The sequence below is a fragment of the Siphateles boraxobius genome, unplaced genomic scaffold (assembly GCF_051911475.1).
Source record: "Siphateles boraxobius isolate OS27281-9 unplaced genomic scaffold, OSU_SipBor_1 1, whole genome shotgun sequence".
NCBI lineage: Eukaryota > Metazoa > Chordata > Actinopteri > Cypriniformes > Leuciscidae > Siphateles > Siphateles boraxobius.
In genome coordinates this window covers 20,757,164-20,784,668 of record NW_027508699.1, presented here as the reverse complement: position 1 = coordinate 20,784,668, position 27,505 = coordinate 20,757,164, and the positions used below count along the sequence as shown (strand labels likewise).

Below are 27,505 nucleotides of genomic sequence, written 5' to 3'. Positions count from 1 at the left end.
ACATGGCGCACTACGCCTCCAGTGAGAACATGTCAGCGCGTCATCGCAGCACGCTCGCTCCTCGCTTGAGTGAATCTCGCTTTTTCCTTGAATCATAGGGCGACCATGAGTGTTTCTGGTCTTGGATTATTTTTTGTTCTCTGAAGCACTTTTGTTCATTTGTTCAACATTCCCCAATTCCAGACCCACTCTTTATCTTTAGGGAGATAGAACATATAAAATTAAAATATGACAGAACACAGCCTAATTTCTCCATTTTATGAAAATATAGCTAAACGCAAGAGATGAATATATATAAAACGAATATATGTCAATACAATTAGTAAACACAAATAGCAAGTGTATGTGAGCTTCAGGTGCTGCTTGGTTATTGTGTATTGAATAAAATATGAATCAATGACAAATAAGAATGTTTGAGATGATAAACAGGAGAACTGTTTCAAAAATCTAATTCAAAATACATGAATAATGAATAACCTTTGTAAGTTTCATACATTTCTGAAAAACAAATTGATTTATTGACTATGATCTTAATAGTTATTTTCAATAAGGTTTTCAAAAATGTTTACAGGTTTACAATATTGTTATAAATAATTTCATTATTTGAGGAATTTGCTTAGTTACTCGATTTGACCTGAACAAAACGGCCAAAATATGTAATGTTTTTTAATGTAATGACAGTAATGGCTCTTTTATGGTTTTCTTGTCCCATGACACCACACTGACTTTAATTTGGCAGAAAAAACATTCAAATTGAAATACTAATATTTAGTGTTTTAAAAATAATAATAATAACTAACTTTTATGGGGAGGGGGATTCAAGAATTTCAGCCTAACAATGTGACTTTTTCCTTAATTCAATCTCTGGACAGTTTGGCCTGTAAAAACACACACATTCTCTCTCTCTCTCTCTCTCTCTCTCTCTCTCTCTCTCTCTCTCTCTCTCTCTCTCTCTCTCTCTCTCTCTCTCTCTCTCTCTCGCACGTACACTTTCTACATTTTTACATTTTCAAAGAACATCACTTAGTATGATTTATAAGCTGTTTTCCACAAGGACAAGGATTTTGGATATTATGTCCCCATAATGTAGAGAGTTTACCAGGCCCCCCTGATGTTTTTTTGAATAACTTAAATCCAATGTTATCTGACAAGGAACAGGGCACTAAATAAAAATGCAAAGCTCTCCTGCAAAATCTCAGCACACATTGCTCCAAATGTTTCCTACAAGAGAACTGAAGCAAGGGGCAAAAAATAAAAACAGCTCCTCCCCCTATTTCCCCTCTCTCCCACACTAGAAGAATGGGGGGTCTCCTGCAGCAATGGGCTTACCGTTAGTTTCCCAGGAGATTGTATGAGGCCTCTTGGGCAGTCCTCCTATACCTCAGGATTGGGCCCAGCTGCAGAGAGTTAATAAAATCATCAGTCAGCCATTCAGCCTCACTCTTCACGTCCTCTCTGGCCAATTAGTCGCACACCGTATGTGGCTCGACTGCCTTCACAACATGTTTCACGCTTTCACCAATTTCTTACACACTCATTATAGACTCAAAATAGAGAATGAGGTACTATCTTGCAGCTTCTCCAAGTGTCACAGTATTAAAATGTAAGAGCTTTCTTGAAAAGATCTCTGTGTATTAATCTCAATTGAATTCTTTTGGGATCAGTTATTACGACAACTGACCTAATTATTGCGTCCAAATATGCTGCTTTGGTCCTCGCAGGTTCATAATCATTATGGACTCGCATTGCATGATTGTATCATGATTGATTTTTGCTCAGCTCTCACTTCAAACCATGTCTCATATGTCATATGGCCATGTTAAAAGAAATAAGAACTGCCGTCTAAATGTGTGGTGAGAGACCAGCTCATACTTCAAGATATATGTCCACTGACATTCCCATTTCTTTCCATGAGTACACGGCTCACTGGCTGTGAAAATTTTCACTTTTAATTCAATGTTCAATATACCATGTATCAATTACCAGGGAATAGTGTGCTTTTTTACTTCTGAATCTTCATTTCTGTGAGGGAAATACTATGGGAAATACTGAAAACGAAAAAGCAATGAACTTTCATTCACAAGCTCCTATTTTGACTAAACCTAAACAGTTTTGGTCACATTACTGCAAAACAGCACCGAAGACCCCTTGTGGCAGAAGCTTGCCACCACAGCTAGTCTCACCCAGAATCCTTTTGGCACCTTAGATTTCTTCCTTTTGATAAATGTAGAAGTGATGCAATTATATTTAAATTGTTTTCTGGAGGCAACAATTCAGTCAATGTGATTGAGAAACCGAAACAAACATTCCATTATGTTTTCATACATTGCTTGTAACAGCAGAGGAGATAAGTTGTAAAGCGGAAAACCAAATGTAATGTGCTGCATCCATCATAATTTGCAACATTATAATAATTTATTATTTTTTTCCAGAGATGCTCTGTTATTTTTGTTGAAAGTCAAACAAATGTTTTTAAATATATAATGTGAGCGTGCAACATTATTTTGGAATCATAAAAAATCAGTCAAATAGCGCCTTGTGAAATAAGAAGGAAATAGGAAACAGTAAAACAAGGGCCATAATTATGTGACGCTAAATTGTATGCCATTGTGTGAATGTTACACGTTTGAATTAATTTATAATTTAATTTTATAATTTAAGATTTTAATTTGTAATTTATCTACAATTAACTTTTTATCACTTCAACGAATCAATCAATCAAAAGTCACAACATTTCATTTCCTGTAATAGGGCTATTCTCTCTTCTTTTATCGTCAGTGAAGCAGCACTGTGAAGTGAAGACACTGTGAAATAGTCGTTTTTTAAATTATTGTAAGACTAAATGCAGCTGTTAGTCACATGCAAAAGCGTTCTCGTGTGACCTTTATGTCTCTTTTTTGTGACATTGAATCACTGGGCTATAGCTGAGAAGATGATCAGCTCTATCTCCGCTAGGTTCTTGAGTTGGAGTTGGTGTTCTTTCACTCAGTCTAAGACGTCTGCCAGGTACGCAGAGATCCGTGCACTGTGGGCTTGTCCAGCTAGAACGACACGAAGAGCTATATGTCATCTGTGTAGCAGTAGAAGAAAAATACCTGTTCCTGGATGACCGAAGAATCCAGTGCTGATGTGTAGCCTACATTCAAAGGGGGATAAAGCACAATGTCCTGAGATACTTCAGCAGTGAAACTTTAGTTGATTACAGAGCTTGCAAAGAAGCACTGTTTTGCCTTTTCAAACTGTATTTGTAAATCCGACAAGGCAATATTAAATGTAACCGAAATCGGTTAGGTCTATCTAACAATAATATTCAAGAAATTGGAGAAATGTAGTATAGTAATCAAATGCAAAATAAAAACCTGCATAGTCTCCATGGTATGAAATAATAAGTGAAGGATTTTCTGTTTGTTGTTTGATAAACATTAAGGACAGCAGCAGGTTATTAGGTTTGCAACTACATCTGAATTTACTCTAACACTAAGCCTACCAGTCTACCAACACTCTACTAATACTCTAATGAGAGAAATTAGACATGTAGGTAGGCTACAGCATCAAAATAAAGTGAAAACAAATACCCAAATATAGTAGCCTACACTGTGACGGTCGCGTCTCACCAGAAGATGGCACCCTCAGCTGAATCATCCATCCAACTATTTTTCAAACCGCTTGTCCAATGTGGCTATAGCGTAATATCATACAGGTATTATTCCTTTTTAATTGATTATTAAATTGTTTAATTAATGTTTAAACATAGTTTCCATGATAGTGTTTGCTTAGCATGTTTGCTAAGTTTCAAGTGATTAGCCTATATGCAAAAGCGGCCTAAGCTGTAACTCTGTGTTCTTTGGATATTGTTTTGTAGGACTATAAAAGTAAAAACTGCAGATATAACAGGTATGGATACATTTTTCTGAGAAAAAATAAAAATAAGATTATATAGTCTAGATGAAGGGCAATTTTAGAGTTGCTATACTGGAATGAAAGTGACTAGTGTAATTTAAATGCACAACCTGTGTATTGAAATTATTTTTGTTCTGTTTAGGTTTTTAGACATGTTGTAGCCTATAATTTAAACTGATGTATAAGATCAGTCCTATAGGCTCGTGACCAGATGTTCTCTTCTCTCTGACCCACTACAGAGATTGGCAAGTGATAAAAGCACTAAAAATAGATAGGCCTACCACAGATAATCAAAACCCAATGCTCATCTCTCTTCAGCTGGAACACACTCCCTGCTAGGTTTGCAAATGCTTATGCCTAAAAAGCTGGATTAAAACATGAGAAAATTAGTATGTCGGCATCACTATGCTACTATACTGATTATACCTGTATATTTTTTTCTTGCAGGAACTGACGCAACACCGTGAGTATAGGGAAGAGGCTTGTTCGACTTGAACCGGCGCTGCGCAGACCGATCGGTTGATGACATCAAAGTACCGCGAGAGCGATTCAAAAGCATAAGGAGCCGTCTGCTCTCTAATCGCTCTCGCGGTACTTTGATGTCATCAACCGATCGGTCTGCGCAGCGCCGGTTCAAGTCGAACAAGCCTAAAAACTGTTCGCTTTATTACTCTTTAGCATCAGCCAAACAACATGCAACCTGGAGCGCCCTCTAGTGGCAACAGACAAGAATGAGTTAACCCAAAAACATGACAAAAACCACATATTTTAAAAATTCTATATTTACATTCACAAGTTAAATTATTTAATAACCCACTTGAATACTTAAAGCAATCGTTTTGAAGTGACCAGGCAATGTTTTTCTTAGCATTATTAAGAGCGGTATGAGATTTGAGCTAGCAACTACAGTTTTTTACAGACAGATTTTTCTCCTGAAAGCATTCGGTGTCAGACTGTGTGAGGTTTGAATCATCGACATATGGCAGCTCTCTCTTTCAGGTCATGTTGTGTAAACTGTAGCAGCAGGGTGGCACTACAGCTAAGGGCTAAAGCATGGTGCTCATGAGAATGACAAGCAATGATTGCACAGCCAAAATGCTTCTGAAATGAATGTTGTCAAACATTACTAATTTTGGGGTCACTGAGAATGAAGATTATGCTTAAAATTGTTGATTTGCTCTAGTTTTCAAGGTATGGTATTGGGTCAGAATGGTGGAGGATAAGTGAATACAAATGGGAAGGGTTCTCAATTTAATCCAGAAATGACTCAAATACATCTTTGACTGGATCTATGAATAAATCTATGACTGGGTTTGGACAGAGTCAGAAAGAGCTTTATTGCCAAGTATTTTTCGTAAGGAATTTGTTTTGGTGACAGAACAAGCTTCCAGTACAGGGATAACAGTATATATTTATATACTTAAACAGATTATAATAGAATTAACGAGGAATGGAATAAGAAGAGATAGGGTATTGTCATATAAATATAAGTGATATTGATCTTTGCAGAGTGGGGAGAACATTTAATTGTTCATGAGGCAGATTGCCTGGGGGAAGAAATTTGTCTTGTGCCTGGCTGTTCTAGTGTTTGCTGCTCTGTAGCGCCGGCCAGATGCCAAACGTTCAAAGAGAAGGTGGCTTGGATGTGAGGGATCCAGGGTAATTTTCTGGGCCCTTTTTCTTACTCTGGATGTATACAGTTCTTAGAGGGTGGGCAGAGGAGCACCAACAATCCTCTTAGCAGTCTGAACCATCCTCTCTAGTCTTCTGATGTCTGATTTTGTAGCTGAGCCAAACCAGTTATTGAAGTGCAGAGGACAGACTGAATGACGGCTGTGTAGAACTGCATCAACAGTGCCTGTGGCAAGTTGATCTTCCTCAGCTGGTGAAGGAAGTACAACCTCTGCTGGGCCTTTTTCACAATGGAGTCAATGTGATTGTCCCACTTCAGGTCCTTATAGAGCACAGGACTAGTGTACTAGCACAATTCTGTTATTTCTGTAATGGCTTCACCATAACATAACAGACACCATAACAGACAGCTGTTCATCATCCGTCCTATGTACAGACTCACCCTATTGTATTTGAGCCCGATAACGGTAGTGTCATCTGGAAACTTCAGGAGTTTGACAGAAGGGTCTTTGGCAGTGCAGTTGTTTGTGTACAGGGAGAAGAGTGGTGAGAGAACACAGGCTTCTTCTGTATTCCCCTCTGATTCGTTGGTCCATTTTTTTTGTAGTCCTTACTACAGGCTTGGCTGATTAAAATTTATGCATGCAAATCGGGAGAAGATGCAACAGACAGTTATCAGACAGAACTTGCTTTTTAGGCAAAACAATGAATGATGTAATCTATGTCATACATTATATGAATTGCATCATGTTATTCCTATAAATCATGGATGATGCAATAATAACAAAGATTACATCACTTTGCTGAACAAATTGACCTATATCAGATCTAGAACTCATACATCAAGGGTACTAAACTCAATTCCTGGAGGGCTACAGCCCTGCAGAGTTTAGTTCCAACTTCCAACCATACCTGTAGTTTTAATAAGCCTGATGGACTTGATGAGCTGGATCAGACCTAATTAGGTTTGAAGCCAGAGGTGGACAAAGTTCACAACTTCCTTACTTGAGTAAAAGTAGCCTACAGATACTACTGGTCAAATATTACTCCGTTACAAGTAAAAGTTGTAAAGACCAATTTTTACTCAAGTAAAAGTACAGAAGTACTCGTTTTTAAAAGTATGTAAGTATCAAAAGTAAAAAGTAAATGTCAATGCATTGTATTATTATTGTTGCATAGGTGTATGTAATACTTATGGTACCTTATGCCTCTGAAGCAACCTAGTAAATACACATATTTGTAATATCTGTGGAATTAAGAGCTTTTAGAATGTTATAAAAACTATAGAAATTAAACTTAATTGACAAAAAAAGACAGCCATAATCATCTTCATTTTTTTTATTTAACACTCCTACCACCCCCACAAAAGAAGTACACATGTCTATCCATTCATGCACATTTGAATCAAGTGGTCTGTAAAAATCCAACCTGCTTTAAAACCCAGCTACACAACCATAGCTGTATAACTGCCCAACAGCAATAAAGATCTATTTGCCATGGACTTAGTCGACGTGTCGACTGATTGGGATCACGCCAGGGAGCCAGTCATCTTGTAGTGCTATTGAAACAAGCCAATGGAATTGACGTCTGTGATTTTCATCACAAAGTATAAATACAGAAAGTGGATGCACGCACAAGTTGCCTTTCGCTTCGGAGCCGATCGTTTGATGTCTCTGAATAGTGCTGTTGTTTACAACGAGCGAGTGTGTCGGTGTTCATCTGGAAGCGCGAGTGCAGTGGTGATCGCGAGCTTTGAGCTCTGAACTGCTGTTTTAGCAGCAACAAATTTCTAAATGTTTGTGTTTGTTGATGGCTGGTTAGAGGGCGGAAAAGTGAGTGCTTCACTGTTTCAGTTCACTGTTCAGTGTTGCTGCGGTCATTCCCCTGTGTGCTCCGGCACTGGTGATGGGTCCTATTTCCAGAAAGAGCAACATGGGTGTGTTTGCATCTTTTTCAAGATGTCATTACACTCGTGCGTTTCTGGATGCGGTCGTTACTTGTTCCTCTCTGACGGTCAAAATTGCTGCATAACGTGTTTGGGCTTACAGCACGCTGAAGCAGCTTTTGTGGACGGTTCATGTTCCCATTGCGGGAATATGACTGCCGCGGTGTTGAGATCGAGACTCGCCTTCGTCCGCGAAGCTGGAGTCCCCATTACCATGCCCCACCCCCGGGTGCCGTGTGGGATGGGTGATCAGAGGATAGTAATGGATGTCTCACCCGGTAACCATTCCCTGTGGGCTCCTCACTCCTCCATCACACTGCAGCCAGTGGAATTTCCTGTTGAACAATTGGGGTTCCCCCAGAGCATAGGATGTCGATAGCAGCATCGGAGGGTGAGCTGGCCTCTGGAGATGACTCGGCTGCGCTATCTCCCTCTGGGAGTGTAAAGTTACCCGAGCCGGATCCAGAATTGTCAGCTATGCTGAAACGGGCCGCAGAGGCCGCCGGGCTCAAGTGGAATCCTCCACCGTGTCCCGCTCAGTCTCGATTGGAGGATTGGTATCTCGGGGGACCTTTCTTTCCCGAAGTGCATGGAGAGCTTACCAGGTTTTGGACGGCACCTTTCTCTGCCAGAAACTGCCTGAATAGCTTTTTCCCCCTCACTACCTTTGATGGGGGAGCGGTGAAGGATTGCGAGGGTATCCCTCAGTGGAGCTGTCTGTCGCGACATAGGTGCACCTGTGTCCGGCGGCCGTTCCCTTTTGGACGGGGGATCCTCCTCTCCCCCCAAGGCCTGTGAGTTCTCGTCCCTTCTGACGGGCAGAGCTTACAAAGCCTGTGGGCAAGCCGCCTCCTCTTTGTGTGCCATGGCGCTGGTACAGGTCTATCAGGCCAGGGCACTCATTAACATGCACAAGGGTAGCCCAGACCATGCGCTCATAGGTGAGTACCGCACTGCATCCGACCTTGCCCTCTGGGGCACGAGTGTCGTGGCATGCGCGATCGGTCTGGCGATGTCCACCTTAGTGGTTCATGAGCGCCATCGTTGGCTCAGCCAGGTTGATATGGTGGATGTGGACAAGGTTCGGTTCCTGGTCTCCCCAATTTCCCAGCTTGGGCTGGTAGGCAACAATTGTCTGCCACGCAGGCACAGAGGGCGTTCCCCTGCCGCCGCTCCCGCTGGGCCTCAGCAACAGCCTCCAGCCAGGCCTCAGCATGGAGCTGGCCGCAGTAAGGATGTCCAGCCCGCTCCAGGTGCTGCCAAGCCAGGTGGCAAGCGACAGCGAAAGCATTCCTGAGTGGGCCGCTCAGGGATGGAGGAGGATGCTCTTGGAGTTGGTCACCGATACACTCCCTCCCCCCGGATTAGGGCTGGGTGGAGTCTTCGTTTGTGTGTGTGTCTGTTCCACCGATTGGTCCCAAAAAAAGCAGAGCAAGCGGTACCCACACATCAAAGGAAGAGCAATTCCTCTGTACCTGGGTCCCAAGAGGGCAAGTCTGATGGTGTGCGACCCTGTAAACCCTTGCACCCCTCAGCCCCCTCTTGTTTGCCAGCATGGCAGCTGGATGTGGTTTGAGGACCCGGTCATCTGCCTTCTCACGCATCCCTGGCTATCTCGTGGAGACAGGTAAGTATTGTGCACCATACTCAGACCCTGCTTCGGGCCGTCTTCGCGCCTTCCGAGCCGGGTCCCTGTCCTCCACCTCGCTGCCCAAACCTCGGGTACGTCTGTGGTCCCCTGGCCCAGTTCGTGGAAGCCAAAAATGCTTCCCAACCGGTCCAGATGGCACCAAACTAAACCATCAGACTCGGCTTGCGATTCCTTTTCGCTCTGCTTCCGCCGAAGCTCAGTGATGTTCATCACACCTAGGTGTTGAGCAAAGATGCTCCTAAAAGTTAGTGACTTTCGTCACACTTGGGTGTTGAGCAAATATGCTCCTAAAATTAGTAACTTTAGTCACACCTAAGTGTTGAGCAGTGTTCCTGTCATGTGTGCGCACATCGCAGTCTACTGGCGAAGGGCGCGATGCAGTCGCTCCCTCTAGTCGATATGAAGGCTGGCTTCTGTAAGCCGTACTTCATTGTACCCCAGAGAGGTGGGTCATGACCATCTTGGTCCTGTGTTAATTGAGACGGGCCCTTTTTTGAAAGCCTCCGTTCAATTTGTTACACAGGGATGAATTTCCAAATGCTCCGTCGCCAAGATCTGCAAGGTCTGCAGCATTCGATCTGAGAGACATGTACTTCAGATCTCTATCCTTCCGCACCACAGGCCACCCTGTGTTTGTGCGTTCGAAAGGTGTGAAGTATCAGTACAAAGCCCTACCCTTCAAGTGCTCATAGCCAGTTGGGTCCTCAGGTGAACTGGGAAAGAGTAAACTCGGTACACCGCATCTCTGAAAAAGAGTATGTGGATGGTTAGTGCTGTATAGAAGTGAGAAAGGCTTCCACTGAAACTCTTCAGAGGCTCCTGGGGCATATGGTAGACGCAGCCGCTCGGCTTCCTTCATATGAAGACCGCTTCAGCACTGACTTCACAGCCGAGTCCAGAGGTGGCCTTGGCAGAGCGGCATGCTCTGTGTGAAAGCACCCTGGCCTGCCGCCAAACCCTCAGTCCATAACAGACCTTTTGTTTCTCTGGGCCTATGAGTGTCCATTAGTGAGTTAAAAATCCGGTTTTTAGAGAAACAATTCTCCTGCTTGCTTGGTCTCTATTCAATTCAATTCAATTCAATTCAATTCAAATTTATTTGTATAGCGCTTTTCACAATACACATTGTCTCAAAGCAGCTTTACAGAAAGTGCATCTATCTAGAGGGTAAGGACACATTTTCGGTCAATGAATCGTGGTTGGAATTCGGGCCGGCTATCTTTCAAGAAATTTTAGACTCCGGCCTGGATATGTGCCCAAGGTTCCTACCTCTCCTACAGGACCAGGCAATGAGCCTGCAAGCGCTGTCTCGGAGGAGGCAGACTCAGCCCTGGCTTTTCTCTGTCCGTCCGCTCCATTGTGGTTATACGTGCTCAGTATGCAAAGCCTGGACCTCCGATTAGCTCTTGTCTGTTTCAGAGACCAGCAGAAAGTAGGAAGGTTGTTTACCCTGGTCTCCTCTCCCACCTGCTCCGCCCCCATCAGTCGGCCCCCAAGAGTCGTCAGCCCTGCCTCCTCCCTGGCTCCTCCCGCCATTGTCTCCCCTGGCCGCCTGCTTCGCCCTGGCCGCCTGCACAGCCTGCTCCGCCCTGGCCACCTGCTTCGACCTGGCCGCCTTTACAGCCTGCTCCGCTCTAGCCGCCTGGACAACCTGCTCCGCCCTGGCCGCCTGCACAGCCTGCTCCACCCTGGACATCTGCCTTCTGTCTGCCCTTCACCTGCTCTTCGTCCTCCTGAGTCCCCTCCCTCCGCAGTTGGCCTATCTTTGGCTGAAATTTGGCCGAATTTCAAAGCGAATTTAGCCGAAATTCGATTTGAAAATGAATGTGAGAACACTATCATCTCATAATAGTGGAATAAATTTCACTGCTACAACCAGGGCTTCGTTTCCCAACAGCATCATAAGCCATAAGTTGATCGTGGAACAATTGCCACCAATTGTCTCTGATAAATTAAGGCTTCAGATGCTTTTGGGAAACACAGCCCAGGCTGTTAATCTAGTTTAACATTGTTTAGTAATCATTGATTTTAAGCATTTGCTATTGAATCAACCAAAGCGAGAGACACATATCTCTGGCAGAAATAATAACCACCCAAAATAGTTAGCGCAGACTTTAACACAACGTTGAGGGACTTTCAACAAAACAATTGCTAAAAGTGAAACTTACACTCATAAATGATTATTTGAAAATGTTTTTATTAATAATAGTAAATCCAATAACTCTTTCAGACTTTATAACATTTAGATTATATATTGGAGGCCAGTGACATTTGATGGTCAAACATCTCAAACAGAATCATACTTTATCACCATTAAAACACACAAGCAAACAATATATTTATTCAAACATTATAAGTGGAAAAAATACACCACAGCAAGACAAGTAGTGGCTTAATCAAAATTGGTAGTTTGGTCCATGGCAGCTTATTTTGGCCAAGAACCGCCCACTCACACAGGAAGAGGCCGCCTGATTGTAAACTGACCAACCCAGTTTGTTTTATATGTGCCCTTTTGGGCTTGGATAATCTGAAATGGATAATATCATAATATTAGTAATAAAACACTGAAAAATGTATGGGGCTCTGCTCATGGCATGCAGAGGAGAAAAGACCCCTATATATTGTGTCCATGACTTATTAATTAGTTTGCTTTTTATAGTTAAATCATAGCTACGTTTTAATCAATTTGACTGTTATCATGAAATGAGAGAACACAATTTTACAACGTGACCACAATTTAACTGAAACGAGGGAACTAATTGGGACAAGTGTAGCCACGAATGAACGAAAATTAAATAAAACATCATAATTTGTGGTAATGAATTGTTAATTCATGGCCATTCTGCCGCATGTCATGTGTGGTGCTCCATAAAATGAAATCGAATAGGTGCACTTTTCTGACTGTTTCCATCAATGGCGGCACAAAAACAAAAAAATGTTCAGAAAACAAAGCTGAATGTAGTTCTCATGGATACTGTATATAGTTAACTTGCTACTAATTTGCTCAAGCAAAACCCTGATGTTATTAACCTTGCAAACTTTGTCAAATCCAGGGATTAGTTCTTCCTCATTGTATCAACTCTTAACATGAACAGCTTGGACTGTAAAAAAAAAAATCTATATGCCTTTATTCCCAAAAGTTGCTAAACACCTGCCAATCAGATCAGAACTAGAGATGTTATTTTTGTGTGCAATAAGCATCAGATGGTAACTGAATGCACTGTGGGTGGTCCATGGGCCTGCCGTCCGAGGCTGAGACTAGATCCATTGCTGCTTATCCCACTAAATAATCCCATTGAATTATTCACAAAAAGAATCTATTTTCATGCTGGACGTCTGTGGGTGCAAATATTCACCTTTGCCAGCAAATATTTAATGTTGCATTAAATGTCTGTTCTCTGTCCAGTTGTCTGGCTTTAAACACACACACACACACACACACACACACACACACACACACACACACACACACACACACACACACACACACACACACACACACACACACACACACACACACAAATGCTTTCTCTCTGAAGCTGGAAGTCAGCCAAACAACTGCAGGATTACAAGCTGAATCTCCATCACAGAGTGTTTCATCCATCACTACAGCACTCCAGCTGTCATTGAGAGAGAAGGCAGAACATATCCACTGCCTTTGTGAGTGTCTGGACACATAGTGTACATCACCTCCCCCTATTGATGTCTTTGGTCAGGGTGTTGGTGGTGGGGTTAGATGCCGTGCTTGTTTGGGATTGACCGAGCCGTTGTCCGACCAGGGTCCGCTGGAGCTCAGCTCGCCTGGCAAGGGCGGCCCTGAGATGGCCGCGAAACTCCTCGATCCTCCCCTGCAGCTCCCGCAGCTCCTCTTCCCACGGTGTAAACTGTCCTGAGCAGGCCGGGGGTGAGAGCACCAGGCTAAGACTGAGATTAGGTCCGCCATTGGAACACAACTGGGTAGGCGGGCTTCCCACCAAGCCCCTCCGGCCCCTTTCTGGCCCAGGGGGTGGACCTTGGAGCTGGTAGGTGTTGAGAGTCTCCAGGTTAAAGTGGACATGCTTGTTATGTTCTTTGGCCTCTCGACCAGCCTTGACACTCTGATTGTTCCACTTGGTTGTAGAAGTGGAAGGGGAAGTGGAGGAGGTGGAGGGCGGAGGAGAAGAAGTGGAGGGTGGCAGGCGGTGGAGATTACAGTTCTCTGACAAGCACAAGGTGGGACTGAGAGGAAAACACAGCGGCAATCAGTTTTACAAGATGCAGGGACACAGCACATCACAAACAGACTCCACAATCAATGGAAACATGGAGCCTCTTCTATATGCCATTAATGAAACAGTATTCACTCGCTTTTACTGGAGAGGCGAATATAGATTTTTGTCCTTTGTTTTCTAATTTCTTTTTTATGGGTATTTTTTTTAACATAAATAACACTAATTGCACACATTAGTTCAAAGCTCAAAGGCAATAATATTTTCTTATACACAGTATGCAAATTATAGTGTACCGTCGTCAACTGGTCATTACAGCAAAATAAAGGATGATTAGGGAACCTATTTTGACTGCCTTAACTGTACATTATTCAACTTATTAAATGGCTACTTACCAAATAAATATATAAATGGTCATGAAAAATTGATTTGAATACAATTATATTATAATGTAATTAGAAAAAGTCCATTGAATGATTTGAGAGACATAAAACTAGCACAGCTACATATGCTGGAAATTGGTTGCCTGGAGCAATGAACAATTATACAGTTTAGTGGTCATTATCTAAAAAATGTTGACCTATAACTAGCCAATCAGAATCGGCCCATTCCAGAATTCCAGCGAGCCATATAATAAATTGCTGTAATTTGACTGGTAGTAATTTGACTAGTAATATAGTACTGGTGTAAATTTCAACGAGGAGAATTACTTCATTTAATGGTGCTTTTAAGAAAGTGTGGTAATTTGTTATGCAATAATCACAACTTACCATCTGTTACTGCTCTCAACCTCTGATTTCCTTTCATCATCACAACCCACATTTAATGCACGGTGGATTTTCTGTACAAATAACAAAAAGGCCACTGAACAATACTCAATGAAGTATATACTGTATATAATCAAATGCCTACTACATAGGCTATAGACTTGTGCTTTCAACTTCCTAACACTAGAGGGAGCAGATGCCCTGTTTTTTATGAAAGGAACATGCCTTGTAACTTATATATATATAAATTACTAAACAATAACTATGGTTATGTGTTAGTAAAGGCTCTACTTTTGGTGCGTTCAAGTCCTCTTGGGAAGTTCGCAGCATGAGGTCTTAAGGAGTAATATGGCGGTGTACTTTCTTTTACAATTACACAAAAATACAGCAGGGTTCTTAAACTCTAGAAAATGAGTTGAAGCATAATGGTGGCACACACTCACCTGACTGGTGTGGAGCCAGTATTTGAATCTCTGCTGGCGGCGGAGGTGAGGCAGAATGAATCTGAAAAAAGTGTGTTCCCCCAGCAGAGTGAGTAAAGCACCTGCAACCCCCACACACAACAGCACGAACAGCCCCGAGAAATGCTGGATACCCATCTGCAGAGTCTGCGCACACATACACAACAAGAAATAAAAACACACAAGCACAGAAGAAAGGATCACAGTATATTGCAGTTCTGGTGATGACTGCACATTTCCCCCAGAGGGTTTATCATTTTTTGAAAATAAAATCCACAAGTAACATCATCAAAAAGAATAGCAGAAAAGTCCACATGCAATCAAGGGATTCTGTAAAACTGGTGATTTTACATATATTTAGTTTCTGTTTAAATTTCTTTTCTTTTTTTGCAAACAACCTATGAATCACCAATATTTAATGTCATATTACAGTAGATGCTTTACCAGAGCTTTTTTTTTTTAATTAAATGTGAATCCTAGCGTTTTGCTCTCTCAGGGTATACTATAGACCTCCCTGTGCCTGTCCCATCATTATTTTCCCCTCGGGTGTTGGAAGCCCCAATATACACAAAGGAATCCATCATTCCCCTGCAACGGCTTTGATCTGGAGGGAGGAGTGCTGCTGACTAGAGAACTAATCACAATTTTATAAAGTATTGTTGTTATAATTGAAATTAAAGGCATACGGAATTGGAGTAGCTGAAAAGGGGAAAATATTCCACTTCCTGTCCCTCATATGTGTGGAGCATCCGTGCAAAATGAGAGACTCATTGGTCATCTAGCATTGCACACACAGAGAGACTGCAGTCCCATGTTTAGTTCATCACAGTCATGCCACCTCTGTTGAGAGTGTGTTCATTCTGCAAATAACAGGATTGCCTCCAGCCCTTTATCATGATGTCAGTTCCCAAGAGAGTGTTACAGAATGGGATAGTGGCTAAATGCACATGCATACATATGCATACGTGCCAGTGCCACTGACCAGATGAAGTGCTCACTGCACTTCATGTTGGCTGCTCTGATTTCATTAAAATAATGCAGCAACGGTATACAATAAGGTTCTATTTTATCTTTTAAGATTTTTCCAACCTCTGCTGTGCACTTTCTATAAGACTGTTGTGGCTAGTGCTCTCTTCTTTGGTGTGGTGTGCTGGGGGGTGGGCACACACACATCTGACAGGAACAGACTAAAATAAACTGATTAAAAAGGCAAGCTCCATCATTGGCATGGCACAGGACTGGGTTGAGCAAGTGGAGGAGGTGAGGATGTTGAGAAAAATAAACTATATCATGAACAATGATGTGCGCCCATTACATGCCTTAGAGGTGTTTGGTGGAATCAGAGTGGCAGGGTGATTCCACCTAAATGTACAACTGAACGGCATTGTAAGTCTTTCCTGCCTGCTGCTATTAGGCTCTTTAATGTGCAATAACTAATAACTGATTCTGATGTCTAATTTGTATTTATTTATTTATTGACTTATTTTATATTTTATATACCTATGTCCTAAGTATTATTAAAATAGGGTGGTGTTTGCTTTAGTTAATTTTGTGTATTTTTTTTTAGTATTATCATTATAGGGTATAGTATGTTTTAGTTAATATTTTATAGGGTATAGAATGTTTTAATGAAAGTTTTGTTATACGAATGTTGTTAGGTAGATAGATTGATGTTGTCTGTGTGGGAGGACTGAATGTGGGTGCTGCTATTGTAACAAATATAATCCATTCATCCATCCATCCATCCACCTTTTAAGATTAGTTATGGATTTAATGTTAATGTTAATACTCAAAAGAGTTCTATAAACAGAGATAATACATTTTAAAAGAATATACTTATATAAGAATGTAAAAGAAAAATGTATAATAGTCTAAATTTATATTAAATGCCATTACATAAATATTTGAGAGTTTTTTTAATCCTTAGGACTCGAGTACATCTTTATATGTAATTTCATTATTACTTCTATTGTCTGGTTAAAAGTGTACTACTGAACATACCGACAAGCATTTATGGTAAACTAAAATATACTTTAACTTAATTTCTATTGAAACGTGTATGTCATGTATGTAAATATATTTGTAATTATAAACTGTAATGATGAATCTGTAATTTAGTACATATAAAATATATTAGCTTTAAATGTAATATTGGGTAGCATGCTACAAATATATTTTGACAATGCTTCCCCATAACTGGTGTATAATGAGATTTTCTCAGTTTTTTGTTCAAAAAGTTGCTTTTTTTTACCCACATTCAAGTGTTGATAAATAAAGAATGCATGAATTTTTTTTCTTTTTTCTTTTTAAAGCAGAGGCTCTTTTCTTTCTATTGATATATTACATGTTCAGATATTTATACAACAAAATATTAGTCCATATAAAGCTTTGAAGTTACTCTTTTAGACAAAAATATTTATTTGTCTTTGGCTTTATACACTGTTGGCCCAAATACAGAAGTAGTGTTTCAAATATGAACAACAAATAATATTTAGGTATAAAAGCTGACATTTTGTTTATTCATATTTTAATTACTCATTTATTTTGAGAACATGCCAGATGCAGCACTTAATGTTGGATTGTTGCTTTAAATTCCCCATTGCTTTCATCCCCGTATCTTTGTATCTGGCTACGAACCAAGATGCTGTTTGAAGAATCCTGAGTAATTTAATTAAGACTGCATTACGTTGAGGAAATAAAATGCTGTTTTTTTGCATTTGAAACTCCTTCTATAAACAGCTCTAGAATAAACATTCAAAGAGGACAACTGACTGCGAGGACCCCACAGTCGATCCTGTATGCTTGTTTGCAGAATTTATTGCGCAGCAAAGTAGTGGTTTTACAACATTGTGTCTGTGGTGACAGGACAGCTTGGCTCCAGTGCAAGAGAGAGGGAGAGCGTGAGATGAGTTCCAGCTGGCACAGGGGCCGAAAACAAATGTCATTGCTTGTGCTCATGAAGTCCCCCATTCATAACCACAGCTAGGTAATGAAGCCAGACTGTACAAGACAATGTCTTACAGGAGTGCTACAACTCCTGGGAGGTTATTGACTGAGACTCCATTGATGGAGTGCGCTGGCTGCTGCTACTCAGAGCCTCAGGTGTGTGGGGCGGTACGGCTGACATGGAGCCCTTGGGAATGAAAATGGATTGTGGTGGCCCGGCGTCGCTCTGACAGAACGGCTATTAAACTGCAGGAGACAGTAATTCCAAACAAAAGGATTTTTCAGAGACAAAAAAGCCTGTCGGATTCATAGAGCAACTTGGTCAAGGGCAGAAGCCTCTCACTCGCCTATGAAACAAGAACAGACACGCACACATATACTGTACCGCACACTCTCAGCCTTTCTTTTTTGATGGCTCACCTCTGTCACAGCAAAAACCCTCTTCCCACAGGGAACCACTTTATACCACTTGTCATGCAGCATGTCCATGTAACCGTCAGACTTGTAACGGCTGACGTATTCAGACACGTTTCGGGTGAGAGGGGAGTTCTGGGGTAGCCCGATCCCGTAACCTGAGAGGACAAAGAATATCAAAACAACAATATACACATACAGCTCAGCTTAGCAGGATTTTGTTAAAGAGACCACATTTACATTCTAGAGTGAACTGATACCTCTATTACTCATTGTCAGAGACGCTTGAGAAGGAACAATCATGATATTTTAGTCATCACATTAAAATAAGTGTACTACTTTAAAGCTTGACAAAACATTATTAAAACAATTACATGACTTTTTATGTAAAACTTTAAAATTGACAATTATTAAGTGTATTTAAGGGTGTTAGGCAACAGTCATGAAAGTGTACTTTAAGTAAGCTTGTTAAAAGTGGCCTTTTATTTAATTATTATGAGTTTTTAAGTACATGGAGCAGCTAAATCTTGAACCTCAGGGGAATCACCTTTTTTAAAAAAAAGCCAAACAGAGGAGAGTCTGCTGGCAAAAAGAGAATGCAACAGAGCTTGGAATAAAACGAGAATCAAGATTGGCTTGGCTTTTCGGGGAAGGCGAGAACTCAGGGATTTGAAATGTTGTAAAAGTGATGCAGAGATGGTGTTTATTACTCAAAGGTGAGTAAGGTATTTTATTGAACGGATAAATTGCCATATGAAGCTCTCTAATAGAGTTCATTGTACAACATTATCTATTGTGTCTTTCATTATGGTTGTACGCTGTGCTGGAATTTATTTTCAAGGAAGTACCGTATCTATTAATGGGTATAGCTACAGTAACTTCATCAGCTTGAGATCCTTTCTATCTAAACTGGTTATTAACCCTAAAGTGAATGTTTTCTGAGCAGTAGGATAACCATATTCATCCGCACAGTCACGTAAAGCCGAAGCAAGGCCAAAACAATGTTCTTCCGCAAAATGCATGTAGTTTTGTTTTTTATCTGCTAGAGGGCCAAAAGTTACATTGTGTACCTTTAAGTGCACGACTTGTTTACAAGGCGATGTGTGATGCATTAAATAACATTAACAACGTGAACCTTATTGTAAAACATTAACTTAAATCCTGTTAATATTAAAAAAGTAACACATCTCCCAGATACAGCTTTGAAGGTACTCTTTAGACAAACGTGTTTTGATAATCTAGACAAATAAATAACTTTACACATACAGCACAGACAGTCCAATGATCATTGTGGGGTTTTGTTAAAGAGACCATCCACATTCTAGTGTGAAATGATACCTCTATTATTGATATGTCAGAGAGCCTTGAGAAGGAACAATCATGAATCTTTGGCAACCCGTGCCAATGTACCGTCTGTCATTGCGGCGTCTCTGCAGCCAGGCAGCCGGAGAGATACGAGCGCAACTCTGACATCCACAAATTTCATCAAAGCCCTCGCCTCACCGGCAAACCCACACATCACTCCTGGCAACTGGCAAGCAACACCCCCCCCCCCCCCCCCCCCAATCTCCTTTCAGCACGTGGCACAACATCCCTTGAATTCTGATAAATGTCTGTCCTCTCCTACTGAGTTCCACTGCTGTATTTTGTTACTCAGCCCTCTACAACCAATAAATGTGTGCTGTTGAACTCTTTGAACAGGGGGCACCAGCGGGCTTCTGGAATATTCTTAATGGAGTGGATCCAGGCAGTCATAAAGTGTGCAGTGCAAACTAATACAATAAGGGATTTTCCAGCAGTGTTAAAAGGACATGGTCCACTCTGAAGAGACGGTTCTACTGAAGGGTGTTCATTCAATTCGAGCAAAGCCTTTAAACTGATGCCTGTAGGGGATCTCAAAAGAACCATAATTCAGTACCAAATCATGACAAAAATGGGAAACACAAATGAAATAAAAACTATATGAAAATGAAAAACATGCAATAAATATAATTATATACAGACAGAGAGACAGACAGACAATTAAATGTTAGGTTTTACAGATGTTAAAATAAATATTTGAAAATACAAAAATTACAAATTGTATATAATTTTGATCTGTCTATCTTTCTATCCATCTATACAATTTATATTAATATAAAGACAGACAGACAGATAGATACACATGTGTAACACATCTTCTTCATCTGTTTCACACACTAGGTCTGTTCCTAGTCAACAGCAGGCTTCGAGTAGATTCCTACGGTACATCTACAGCTAATCTTTCGGTAGCAGTACAGTCGACTATTTTCTTACAGACCTTAACCCAAACTCCCTCAGAGCGTTCACAGTCAGCCCACTAAACCCACTATCAGACCACAGTAAAATAACCCTCTACTTAAACAGAGCAATGCCCAACCAAGAAGTATAGATGACATGAATTAAAAATGTATGGAAACAAAACAGTAAAGATACATATCTAAGTACAATTATGGGACCAAAAATTCAAGCCCTATTAGATCAATTCCTCACCACTCCTTTCCCACACAACAGTGAAGGTACAAACCTAGCAGACAAGCTGAACAGTATATTTGAGGTTTCAGCAATGTTATACTTAAAAACTTAAAAACCACAAAAAGAAAACCAAAAAGACCACATGAGACTGAGAAATGGTTTGACAATAAGAATCCTATCAAACCAGAAACAAATGCTGAAAATGAGAACATCCGTCATCTCTATCACGAAAAACTTAAAAAATATAGGAATACTTAAAAAAAAATAAAAGAACAAAACATAAAATGTCAGCTCAGGGAAATTGAAGAATCATTAGAATCCAACCACTTCATTGGAACACACCAAACAAATCTTACCATCAAGAACTAGCTATCCAGAATAGAGATATTTGGATAAACCATTTCTCCAACCTCTTTAGTAATATAAACAAAAATCAGGAACAAACTAAGGGTTGCATGACAAACTAAGGGTTTTAGAATCAACCATCAAAGACTACCAGAACCCCTTAGACTCTCCAATTACACTAGGCGAATTATTAGACAAAATACAAACCCTGAAATCGCAAAAATCCTGTGGTGTCGATGCCTAAATTAAATTATTAAATACACAGAACACAAATTCAAATGAGCCATTCTCAAGCTCCTCAATATCATCCTGAGTTTAGGTATATTCCCCAACATTTAGAACAAAGGTCTTATTACCCCAATCCATAAAAAAGGAGACAGATTTGACCAAGCCGCCAAGACCAACATCATAGTTTTAAATTGGACAACATGCTCCTCGAACACAAGCAGGACAACACTAACCTTGGCATAAATATTAGCAATACAAGAAATTTAAAAAAAGCTTTTAACAACTTGAGAGACAAGGCACGGAGAGCTTTTTATGCTATTAAAGGTTAACTCAACCCCTGGTCAGAGCCTGACTTCACCCACTGGCAATATTTGAAAAATGCTGGAAAAGTGGACAGAGCCCAATGGAGGATGGGCGTCCACCTGAGACCCGCGTCTCTCTGTAGGCAAGGGCGTGGGGGCGTAACAGCTTTAATAAAGCCCCAGTCTTACAGATCATTAACTAAAAATTAAAAGTTGTTTTAGGGTTTAGTTACCCTTTAAGAGAAATATCCAAACTGACATCCCAATCAGAATCTGGCTAAAAATAATCAAAACTGTAATAGAGCCCATCGCACTGTACGGGTGTGAAGTCTGGGGCCCACTCACAGACCAAGAGTTCACTAAATGGGACAAACACCCAATAGAGACTCTGCAGACCGAGCTGTGAAAATCTTGCTATGAGTTCAGCGCAAAACCACAAATAATGCCTGTAGAGCAGAATTAGGAAAGATCAGAAAAAATTCCATCAGAAATCAAATATGGACACACTCCCACACCTACTAGGAGAAAGCCCAGTTAGTTCAAACCTGCAGGACAGAGCTACCAACTATAAAAAGAAATAAATATATATATATATATATATTTTTTTTTTTTTTTATTGTATAGTGTTATGAATGCTTTGGCAATGTAAAGATTTCTTTCACCATGCCAATAAAGATTATTTGAATCTTGAATCTAGATAGATAGATAGATAGATAGATAGATAGATAGATAGATAGATAGATAGATAGATAGATAGATAGATAGATAGATAGATAGATAGTGGAAATTCACAATTCACTAATACTGCAGCAAAAACTAATTTGCTATTGAAAACGCTCCTTTATTGTGATAACCTTAGATACCAGACTCCAGTCTTTCACCTACATGGTTTGATTATGCACCACACTGTTTTACAGGGTTTACAGACCCTGACGGAGCTGTCCATTTCGGGCCAGTAGACGGGATAGTGATGGTTTAGTCTTGATCATCCATCTAATAAAAAGCTGGCTTAAAGGCGTGAGTAAAGCTTTTGGCAGATAGCAGGGAAAATTCCTATGCATGCAGCAGGAGATAACATCCGGATGAGAGGTGTGGACATGCCTGGGTGAATGCCATGAAACCCATCTACACCCTGTAATAGCTTTCGCTTATGAAATGACATGTGTCAAACTTGACTTGCTTCAATTTGGAGGGTAATTACAACAGCCTTGAGGTGAATTCATGGACAGGCATTAATGTGGGGTGGAATTCTAATGTATCTGTAGAAAGTGTTACAAACACCTTTTGCCTTTTTAAAGAAGAACTTCACAGGCTTTTGTATTGCAAGCTATTATAATTCAATGTGACATGGCCAAAGGTGCTAGCCTTCTCAGAGACAGCAATTTGCTCCGTGGCACAAGTGTCCTTACCTTCAATAGCAAATGGTTTTCCTACAGTCAGGAGTTTGCAGTCTGCATCTATTGACACCTCGTAGTCCAGCAAAGCCTTATCCATGATGAAGGCATCTAGCTGAGGGGGATCTGTCCTTCAACATACAGAGGAGGATAGTCAGAGCTAAACAAAACACACCGCCAGCCAAACATATGCTAATTAATTACTGTTGACTTTAAATGACTTTAAAAGTTGATTACAACAAGCCCGAACCAAATCCTGTAGCTATAAACTGCTTAAATCTTCAGGATTTAGTTAGATTTACTGAATAGAAAGTGCTATTTGGCATACTGTGTGTGTGTAACAAATTTTCAAACAAATTTTGAGTAGTACATTGCAAAAGACTTTCTCTATAAAGAGGTTTATAGTGGAACTTATCAATATGGGTGGCAAAATAAATACAAGCTGCTTTCACTAATAACACTACCTAATTAAAGCCAGCTGCTTAACAAAGCCAATTGCAAAAACCCAGCATGGATTACATCACCCTAAAATGAAAGAATATATGAAGACCTCCGATGCAAAAGCCTCTAAAAGCCACCTCTGTCAAAAATGAGATAATAATATTGAGTGAATGCTCTCCGCACATAGTATACGTTCATCAAATACTTTCACTTCAAACTTACTACATCCTGTATACTGTAATATATATATAATATATACAGTATAATATATATTATTATTATACTGTATAATATAATATATACAGTATAATAATACTGTATACAGCTATAGTCAAAGACATTTTTGCATTTTAGATGCGTCAGGGAGTTCAAGTTTGGTGAACTCTGACCTGAGGATGTGGATATTTCGATTTTTTGAATGCAGTATTTGTTATTTATTATTTATTAAAAACAAAAGCCCTAGAGTGTGATATCATTTACTGTTTGTTGTTTATGTCTGAAGAAATGCTGAATTATCAATGAATAGTGTGAGGCAATGCTTGCATATCAGCTGACCTCCATTTTACCTCAAGTGTGACAGAAAATAAAGTACGGGAAAATTTTGCAGGATCAAACTAAGACTCTTACACAACGTCTTTTAAAGAAAAGAAAAAAATCTATCCGGATGCTTGTCCTAAAAAAGGATGGCTCCCAACTATGGCAGCGATCTCAACTCTAAAATGCTGACCATGTAAGGTGTCTCCTGTGAATCGAACAGAAGGATTTCTGACATAGAAGAAAACTGGCATCAATCATAAAAGACAGGAAGTACAAAGTAAAACACTACACTATGTGGGAGCCTGAATATGAGGATGAATCGCTGTGTGCGTGTGTTTGTGCATGCCTGTAAGCGTACGCTCGTCTCTGAAGAGAACCTTTAGCCTCATTCAGCAAGTTTAGATTTGACTTGAGAGTGACTGCCTCTCTTCTCTCCTTGGAATCTATTCTTACAAGGATGAATGGAAACAGAAAACAGACAGAAAGCCTGGAGAGCTGACACTTGTTGCTGTCGACCGACTCCGTTGGTTTAAATCAAGTGAGCTGGATGGTGCGCATAATTCCTCATGAAAAGAAATGATTTTAACTCTGTGGCATATAAAGCAGACCCACAGGAGTGTGAAGAGCTTTCGAGGTTGTAAGAACTGACATGTTGCCCTCTTATTGTGACCCTGTTTATTGTTGTAGTAGTAGCCTGCAGCCTTTGTGCCTGTGCCTCCATCAGCACTGTGCAATTACTGAGCTCAACTCCCTTCAGGCTTTTTCCAAGATGCCCATCTCCTTTGAAAGCCTTATTTGTTTTCTGCATGTTGCACTCCTGCTCAACACCACTTGATTTTATTGCCTTAACAGAATATAAATGTGTCTATGTGAGTGCGAGTCTTTATGATGATAGCTTTCTAAATACACTTTATTGCAAGTGTTTTTCATTCAAGGCTGCACGGAAATTCAGCTTGATTATTTCGCATCTTTTTTTCTCTTACTGTTACCTTTTCATTGGACTTTCCACCACTGGTATGCCCAAGTTATGTTATGTTTTGTCTCTTCTCTCCTGGTTCAAACACTTACTTGAGTGTAGAGACTCCATCCGGAGTGGTGGGCTTGTTGAAGCGCCTCATGTACTCGTACATCTCAGGAAAGCTCTTTTTCACATAGTCCTCAGCACTGCTTTCTCGAACTGTGCCGAAGCGAAACCCAAGAGACGGGTGATGGAGCTTGAAAAAAGCAATGAAAAGTGAACTGACTGTGTGAAAAAGGTTCGAAAACATAATCCCATCATTTCCAAAAATAGTACTAAAATGCACTGTGGTACTACTATAGATTTTTCGACATGTGCATGTACAATTGTAAAAAACTGTTTTTTGAGGACATTCACCATTATTATGTTTTAAGGGATACACATTTAGACATACTACAGCACAGTTTTAGTCAATCAACAAAAAAAATATGTGTGTACTGTTCATATGTTCTTTTAATCAAAAAATGTTCATGGTTTCATCAACAATGTTATGCAGAACCACTGTTTTCAACATTGATAATAATAAGAAATGCTTCTTGCACACAAAATCTGCATATTAGAATGATTTCCGAAGGATCATTTGACAATAAAGACGGGAGTAATGATGTTGAAAATTCAGCTTTACCATCGAAGGAATAAATGATATTGTTAAATATGTTAAAATAGAAAACAATTATTAAATTTTTTTGTAATATTTCACAATATCGCATCAAATATGTTTCTTTAGTAATTCAAGATGAAATGCAGTGTTTTACCTTGACATCATGAATCCCTGACACCTCCTCAAAGGTCTTCTCCCCCACCATGACAGCTGCTAGGTTGGCCGTGTAACTGGACAGAACCAGCAGGCAAAATATGGCCCAAAGGTTCATGAGGAAGCGGCCCGTCCAGCACTTTGGAGTTTTACTGGCAACGGTCCGGCCAAACAGAATGGCGTAGCAGAGGTTCAGGGCAGACGAGTAAGAGAAGACCCTAATGCGGTTGCGTCCATGCGGGGTCATGCCAAATGGACTGTTCCACTCATATAGGGTGATGAAAAGAGCTGTGATGTGCAGTGCCACAAAGATACCCACCCACATGGACCAGTGAAGCGGCCACATGAAAGCACCTATGGGTGCAGCTGTGTCCTTGCTGCGCACCAGGATCCCAAGACTGGTGGAGAAGAAGGGGCTGGTGAAGTCTATCACTCGGCTTCGAGCTGAGTTGATGCTAAAGCTGGCGACGGCCATATCAGCCACGCCACTGAGCAGGTCGCCCACCAGACCAGTCCATCTACCCCCTTTCCACGCTCCGTACTTCCCATCACCTACGATGTAGAGGTCAAACTCGAAGTGCATGTCTTCGGCTAACTTCTCCAGCAGATCAATGCAGTATCCATAGCAGCATTTCCGCATGTCAGTTGGCAGTGAACTGCTGTTGGTTTGCTCCAGCTCTCTGAACAGCTGGTTGAGGACTTCAGAGCTGTTGGTTTGAGGGTCAAGGCACAGCTGACCCGCTGGACATTGGCCCTCCTCATCCACCTCCCGTGTGAACACAAACGGGTGCTCGACCAAGGTCACGACCCGCAATCTGCTCCCGGCTACTGGGAGTCCTGCCTGCCAGCGGCCGCCAGGCCTAATTCCTGGGCCGCCCTCCCGGTGGTGCTGGGTCATGCCTGGCCACAGGCTCTGTTCCTCTAATTCCAGACGGCCCGACTGCCAGCTTGCCACAGTCACCCAACTTGGCTGGCCCAGAGGGTCCCGCTGTAGGCTCCATATGTGAAAGCGCTGGGAGGTAAGGACCCTGGAGAGCGAGGGCTGTACTCGCACCGGGCCTGTCAGCCCCATGAACGAAGTGTTCGACAAGAACCTGAGCACAGCAGGGACATGAGAATTGTGAGGGGAATATATATGAATCCAGCAAAAGCAAAGACAGTGATGAGATGGCAGAGCAAATTTTTTTTGCTGAATCTCTAGCTAATCAAATCTGATAAGAAATAAAGAAGAATTTTTTAAGCTATTTTATGCCTTTTTATATAATGGCATAAAAAATTCTTCTTTATTTCTCATGTATTATCACTTCTGTACTGTATATTGATTAATTTTACTAGTTTTCACTAGTTAGCTCCCCTGGCTCTTGTGTAGGATTGGGTTAGCTAGAGATTCAGCAAAAAAATTATGAACATAATCAAAACTTTGATGAAAAACCTGTTGTACACAATCTATTAATACCTTCTGTCATCTGATTGTTTACTTTTTGCACTTTTTTAATAAGTAAAACACATTTTAGTATATTTCTGAAAATGTATTTCAAGATGAATACTTACTGTACTGAAGCAACTTAAGTTTACTTGAATATTTTATATACTTGTTTATATACTTTTTTTTATTTAGAAAAACGGTGTTAAAATGTATCAAATAATACATAAGGCTTTTGAACAACATTGTAGATCTCTCAATCATCATTACATTGCATTATATGTTTGCCCCCACAAAAAAAACTACAGAGCTTTGATCATAAAACTGCATTTAAATATCATCTTACTAAAACATATTATTGGGAGATATACTGTAGAGTGACAAATGATGTTTATGTATTTTATGTAAGTAGCCTGCTATATTGTAATAAATATCTAATTGATTTATACAATCGATCAGAATTTTATCTTACTTTATGGCCATATAAATACCAGCAAATGCACCAAATTGGATATTTTTGCCGAGATTGGGCCGCTGAATAAAACTGAGGTGTTTTTTCCTCCTCAAGCATGAGCTCAATATTCTCCTATATGAGCAATAAAACATGAAAGCCAACAAAAAGCACATTTTGCACATTTTTTATTTT

General features: G+C 40.5%; 1 protein-coding gene across 2 annotated transcripts in view; it reads right to left on the bottom strand.

The window, feature by feature from the left end:
- Positions 1–11,305: 11,305 nt before the first annotated feature.
- Positions 11,306–27,505, bottom strand: part of grin3ba (glutamate receptor, ionotropic, N-methyl-D-aspartate 3Ba) — a 47,565-nt gene continuing 31,365 nt past the window's right edge. The window contains exons 3-9 of one of the 2 annotated variants that reach the window (XM_077228279.1): positions 25,438–26,530; positions 24,733–24,878; positions 22,702–22,817; positions 17,931–18,082; positions 14,547–14,711; positions 14,107–14,177; positions 11,306–13,346 (exon numbers count right to left, since the gene is read on the bottom strand). In XM_077228279.1, the coding sequence (XP_077084394.1) occupies positions 12,815–13,346; positions 14,107–14,177; positions 14,547–14,711; positions 17,931–18,082; positions 22,702–22,817; positions 24,733–24,878; positions 25,438–26,530 (2,275 nt within the window). In that variant the 3' untranslated portion in view covers positions 11,306–12,814. Of the gene's footprint in view, positions 13,347–14,106; positions 14,178–14,546; positions 14,712–17,361; positions 17,757–17,930; positions 18,083–22,701; positions 22,818–24,732; positions 24,879–25,437; positions 26,531–27,505 lie in introns of those variants that run through there. The other variant, XM_077228288.1, reaches the window with a different exon arrangement.